The sequence below is a fragment of the Ciconia boyciana genome, chromosome 5 (assembly GCF_034638445.1).
Source record: "Ciconia boyciana chromosome 5, ASM3463844v1, whole genome shotgun sequence".
Lineage (NCBI taxonomy): Eukaryota > Metazoa > Chordata > Aves > Ciconiiformes > Ciconiidae > Ciconia > Ciconia boyciana.
In genome coordinates this window covers 53,672,136-53,678,668 of record NC_132938.1, presented here as the reverse complement: position 1 = coordinate 53,678,668, position 6,533 = coordinate 53,672,136, and the positions used below count along the sequence as shown (strand labels likewise).

The window sequence follows — 6,533 nt, the reverse complement described above, 5'->3', positions numbered from 1 at the left end:
AATTAATTAAAAGTAAAATTATCAAGGTTAGCCTTATAGAATGCTCAATAGCCAATGCAAAACCTAACCAAAGGAGTTACATCTAGGTTCAAATGTTAAATTGCCCCGGATGTTCTAATAAAAAAGTATAAAATATGCTCTGTTGGCAAATGACGCAAGTCAGAATAACATTAAAGCAACCTGTCTTTTCTAAATGAAAAGACCCCCTGCACTGTACATCTTTCCTGTATACAACACATTTTTACTAAAGCTTTATTAAATGAATTGCAATAGCAACGGCTGCCATTTTATAGCTATATATACATGTATATATATATACACATACCTGTGTGTATATATGTATATATATATGTATGAGATACTAATTTATTTAACACAACAGAGGCTTCTGCCATATGATACAGTTTACTGTACATAAGAAAAACTTTTAACACTGTACAATCACATAAAGGTCATATGCACTGTTGCAGTGCAAAAGTAGATTTAACTGTAGTCTTTACTGGCATAGTAATGGCTTTTTGTAATCCTACAAAATTGCATTCTCATATTATGGGGCCTGAACGGTCTTTTAACTTCATTTGTTTTGCTTTCTTTTTTTTTAAATTTTTTTTCTTTTTGCCTTTTTTTAAAATTTTTCGGTTTTTTAAACTGCAGGGTTTGCCTTTGGTCCACAGTTAAAAGGACACACAGCAGTGGAGCGCTGACTGGATACAGCAGAATACATGAAAAGGATTTAAGTTATTGCAATTATAGTAAAAAAAGGCGGTGGGGGAGGAGGAGCGAATGCCCTTCTGTAAAGTAATCCTCAGGGTTTTTCTATGCATGAATCGCTGCACGTTTCCTATATTTAAAGTATATGAAAAGCCTGAAGTAACCGAAACCTAACGTGGTGATAAACCAAACAATAAGTGATTCAAGTAGTAAAGAGAATAAGGGGAGACCAGACCGAGAAAGCAGAGAAGAGGAGGAGGAAGAGTTGTTACTAATAATCCTGATTCTTAAATAAAAGAAAAAAAAAAAAAGAAAAAAAACCCAAACAGAAAATAACCCCAGAACAAATTAAAAAGACCCCTCAAAAACAAAAAATAAGGAAAAGAAAAAAGGTTACATCCATGTTAGTCCCACAATATTACAGCTGCTCCTTGCAAAGGGAGTCCTAAAAAAGAAACAGTGAAGAAACTTGGTCTGATGCTCAGATGGAGGTGCCTCGGTCTGGGTCACTACCGATATTCAGCCCCAGAGTAGGAGTTGGTTGGTACGGGATAGATGACATTGTTTTGATGGGGCTTCTGAAAAAGCCACCGTTGGGTGCCCTGTGCCTGAAAGGGCCAGTTCGGTGCTCAGGCACGCTGCCGAAGGAGAAACCCGAAGCGGCTTTAGCAGACAGCGTGCGGCTCAGAGTCTGGATCTGTTCTGGTATGAAGGTGGTTGTGGTGATGTGAGTGTTTCTGAAGTCACTGATTTGCTCCAGTGCCTGACGTGTGGGTAAAGTGTCAATGTCCAGCGGGGTCAAGTCAATCGACGAGGTGGAGAACTGTTTATGGGGACTGTCGTCGTCTGTGCAGAGGCTGTTCACGCGCCTGTGGAGGTGCTCCAGGTCAATCTCCTTGTCGTCCTGGGGAATGAGAAAAACAAGAGGCACCGCTCACCATCACCATTTGTGCTGGGTTGAAGCTTCACAGTACGATTTGAACTGCTCGGGAAGCCCAACGCACAATTAACTACAGCTGGCTGTTAGCTGATGGCATCTCTGAATGTCACCAGCAAACACCCCCACCGCCTGAAGCTGGGTGGGCTAAGCCAAACTGAGGCAGACCCTTGCACCACAGCTACCTTCAAACCCTGAATCTGAACAACAAGTCTCCAAGTGCTACCCGTTGGTTTCCATCAGGAAAAGCCAGGCTTGGAGCGGTGGCTTGGACTAGCAACAGCTGAATAACAGTAAACTCTGTTCAAAGAAAGCAAAGCGTAATCTCAAACGCCTCTTCAACTCCGCAAGGAGGACAAAGTTTGAATGTCAATGCGGGAGCCTCTGAGGGATCAGCTTGCCATCTTTGTCATCCTCTCAGGGCTTAAGGAAGGGCTAAAACCACCTCAGGTTGCCTTTTGCCTTTATAATATAAATTGCGGCATAGAAAAGCTGAACTTCCAGACAAAAATCCAAGCACTGGTGACTCCCTGACATCACACAGAAAGGAGTACACCAGGCAATTTTAAATTACAATGCCAAAAGAGGGATTCATTCTCCCCTTACCTACAAAGAAGCAATTCCCTCGATTCTGATGGAATGACACTCTTGTGAGTGAGAAGAAAAGAAGGTGGCCTGGGGTACTTATTATAATATATCATCCCTCCTCTTACCTCTGTCCCTGTTCCTTCTTAAATCTCTCCTTCTGGAGAACTCAAACAGGTTTGTTTGTTATAATCGAGAGTTTAAATGCATGGAAGTTAAAAAAAGAGGAGAAAGCCCTGGGTGACATGATAAGTCACCTGTATCGTACATAGGTATTTCTACTGAACTGCAAAGCTTAATTCCAAGTGGCATTAAGTTTACATGTACGGGGGTATTCCCTCAGTCTAGGTAGCGCAGCTCATTCAGAACAAAAATCGATTTCAACTAACCTTAAAATTTACCTTAATCTCTGTGAAATCTACTGGCTCTTCCAGGCCACTAGAAATATCTCACACTCTAGGACCTCACAGAGGATAATTAGGCAGCCGATAGATGTGCACTGATGACTTCCAGCCTTGATTACTGCAATTCAATGACTGGCTTGATCCAGAGCTCCCTGAATCAATGGCAAAACTCCTAGTATACCGAATGGCCTTGAGATCCCTCCTTTGCCTAGGAATGAAGTCAAGCACTCTGAAAAAGTCCACACCTAGAACAAACTGCAGGAGTTCGTCTACTTAGCAAAATGGATCACCGAATATTTGCACTGGTACCACGCCAAACACAGAGCCCGACCGGAAGGAGACTGAGAGGCCAGCTCCCCTCCGGGGTTTTACCCTCTGAGGGCAGGGACAGGGAGACAAACCGGGGGAAAAGGGGCAGGGAATGGGGCATCAGGGATCTCCCAGGGACTGGATGATCGCTGACCACAGAGGCTTTGGTTTGAGCTCATCATGGGAGGGAAAAAATGCAGTGCTCATTTCTCGGATGTAGCTTTCTGTCTATAGTTTATTCACATGTGGACATAGACACGGATGCACATAACAACCACACAGGTGACACCAAAACCAAACGCATTCACCAAACGCTCTCTCCTAAAAACTTTGGAGCTGCATACGGATGCAGGAGAACTGGGGCCACATCAGAAGCTAAAGAAATATACAGAGGCTCTGTTAGCACGTGCAAGTCATGACTATGTCTCTGAGGGACAGTCCTAAATATTTTTCCTTTTTTTTCTTTTGATTGGGTTTTGGTTTAGGTTTGTTTGTTTGTTTGTTTTTAATTTTGAAAAAACATACAAACACTTTGTAATTTAAAATGCCACTCGAGAAAAGATTGGAATTTCATCACTTCTGAGCCTCTATAAGTTACTCAAAATATTCCTCTTTCTTCTCTTAGAGATGCATTTGGGGCTAGGGTCAGACCAGTGAAAATATATAAGCGGTGATATTCTCCCATGCTTAGCCCACAACCCGATCTCCACCCAATCGATACACCAAAATGAGACCCACTCACAGTAAGATTGTGCATATCTCCACAATATGATCTTTCCTCTTCTCTCTTGTGTGATCAGTAGTGAAATATTCAGCAGTTTTCACATTTAAATTATCATCAGGCTTCAGAGTCAACATCCCATTGAGATTACTGGGGCGGTTCATACTTCTCTCAGAGCTACCGTTTAAGGCTGTCTGCAGACTCAGGCAGACATCATTGAATGGATTACTTCTGGTACGCGACCGAAATGTTATCTTCGCAACCATAAGACAATTTTTTTCAGTATAAATGCTTGCATTCTGGAGCACAAGATGGCAGCCACCAGGAAAAAGGGTTGGCTTGCTGACCACAAACTGGCCCAATCTGACCCCCGACTCTGGACTAGTGGCCTGGAAGAGCCAATGGATTTCATGGAAGCTAAAATGAATTTTAAGAAAGTTAGTTAAGATGTATTTCTTTGCTGAATGACCCCCCCCATCCAGGATAGTGGGGACATTCAGCACGTATGTCCACGTTAAACTCACTTTTGAGCCAAGCTTTTCAATTTAGCGTTGAGACGCAATTTTAAATGCTAAGCTAATGACCACGTAACAAAGATCAAGGAGGCCAAATTATACCGTTTGTGGAAAGTATACACTTGAATTTCTCTGCATTTGAAAATTGAAATAGGAAATTTTATAGTTATATAAAATATCCGTGTTGTTTTTTTTCTTTTCCTTTGTTATTTATTTTTATGTTTTGCACCAGATAAATATGAAGTATGAAGTTCTGAAAGTTTGGGTAAACAACAATCAAGTAAATTTTAGGTTTTTAAAATAATTTACCAGTTGAAACTGTATGGTTTCCATTCCTAAGAAACTCAATTTAAAGACTAGAGATTCTTTTTTTTTCTTTTAATAATGGTCCAGTCCAGATCTTGAACAAAAAAAAGCTTGGAAATTAAAACAGGCAAGAAAAGATTAAACGTATTTTAACATCAGTGCCAATGCTGTCTAATTAGGTGGTGTAATTAATCCTGCCTGATTACACAGCATTAGATTAGCAGGAATAAACACAACGGAGAAACTGCAGAGAAAGTGAGACCACTGCACACAAATTAATAGCAATACTCCACAAGCTACACCGATGTGTCTAAGCTACACAGATAGAAAGCTGTAATTGACAGTGCTACATTCAAGTTCATACTTAGGTTCTGCTTTGGGCATCACTGCCAAGTGCATTTTAATAACTTTTTTTTTCCCTAATGTTTTTCTAGTATTTTGTAGAGCTAAAGACTTAATTCTGAAGGTAAGAAATTTGTTGTAAGACCACATAAGGCTCAGATGGCTGGTAAAGGGACAGGTAGATTGCCACGGGAAGGAAAGCTTTACACATGCAGGTGTAGAAGCAAACTCATCTCTGGTGTAAATAACATATCTCCCCGTGTTCTCTGTCCAAGATTTTCTGAAATAAGTCTGTAGTCGATTTCACAAATAAGTCTGGACTGAATGTGAAAAATCTAATGTACTCTTGCTTCCCTGGACTTCAGATTAAATAACGAGAACAGAAGTTCATGGAAGTCTCAGGAGGTTAACATTTCTGAAAATGGGGACAAGCTTATTTAAGAAGCTAACTGCTGATTAAAGGGCTAAACTTTGCAAATCTGTTTTGAAAGACTCAGCCACTGAGCTTAGGGGATATATTTTTTAAGAAGCAGCCAAGAAACATTTGAACTTACTGGTGAGAATTAGCTCTCACCAATAGGAATAATGAAATAAATATTGATGTATTAATAATGTACTATTCTACAAGTAACAGTTTTGTTTTACTCAGAATAGTTACATATTTATACATCATCAATACACATTTTTTTTCCATTCAAGCTTTTCTAGAAAGAATCACTAAAGAGATTTTGAGGAACAGCATTTACCTTAAAAAATCAGGAAGCTAAGGAAATTTCTCTGAATTTGATTCCCCACCCTCTCTAATGCTATAAAGTCAAGGCAGCAATCTTTAGGGTGCATGAAAATTCCCCAGGAGAAATGGAGGGTCTAATACCTCTTTTGATGGAACCCGGGAGCCTTTCCTTTTATTCCACCACGTTTCCAACATTGCAATGAAACAGGATAGGACAATCCCAGCAGCGAGGATGCAGAAAACACCTGCAAAACTTTTTATGTCCAGGGCACCTCCTTTCTGTTTGGTATCCACAGATGAGTAAAGATCACATTGACCATTCTTCGGCCACCACTTATGCTTCAGTATGTCCATGTCGCCGTTCTGCTGCAGCTCCAAAATCCTTGAGGGGAAAGAGTCAGAGGTTACAGTGGGGCAGTGGAGGTGACACCTGAGAGTACGAGGATGTAATCCAACCACTTGCAACCTTCCCATGTGTCTCAGAAAGCCAAGTAGCTGATGAATCCAGATGACTGATTTAGCCAGAAAAGAAAGCCAGAATATGGGGTTGCCTGTACGACTGAGCACATGGATATCTCTGCTCCACTCTAGATACAGGAAAGCACATACAAGTCTCTTCTTTCTTTCTTATAAGACCCTTAATGAAAATGCTTTACTTAATATACCGTATTTTCTTAACTGGCTTTCACTACAGACTATGTCAATTGACATTTGTAGTGCACTAGGTATTTGACAATATATATTTTGCATTTTAAGCACTGGCGAAGAGAGATTTCAATTAAAAAAAAAAAAAAAAGGAAAATACAGTTCAGATGTACCACAGGATACATGTTACTTTATTGTAAACTGATCTTTATCAGGTTACCTACTTGCTGCTTTGGAGAGAGAGCAGAACCGTTTTAGCTGCAGTCAGTAAAGACCTAAACTAATCTTGCTTAATGGGAGTATGCGACCTGCTGGTAAGCAATTT

At 40.4% G+C, this 6,533-nt stretch overlaps 1 protein-coding gene across 2 annotated transcripts in view; it reads right to left on the bottom strand.

Annotated features, from left to right (window-relative positions):
- Positions 1–1,103: 1,103 nt before the first annotated feature.
- The window catches only part of GRID2 (glutamate ionotropic receptor delta type subunit 2), a 736,139-nt gene continuing 730,709 nt past the window's right edge, over positions 1,104–6,533 (bottom strand). For both annotated transcript variants that reach the window (XM_072861988.1, XM_072861989.1), the window contains 2 exons: positions 5,705–5,945; positions 1,104–1,615 (listed from right to left, as the gene is read on the bottom strand). In XM_072861988.1, coding sequence (XP_072718089.1) covers positions 1,193–1,615; positions 5,705–5,945 — 664 coding nt within the window. In that variant the 3' untranslated portion in view covers positions 1,104–1,192. The remainder of the gene's footprint in view (positions 1,616–5,704; positions 5,946–6,533) is intronic.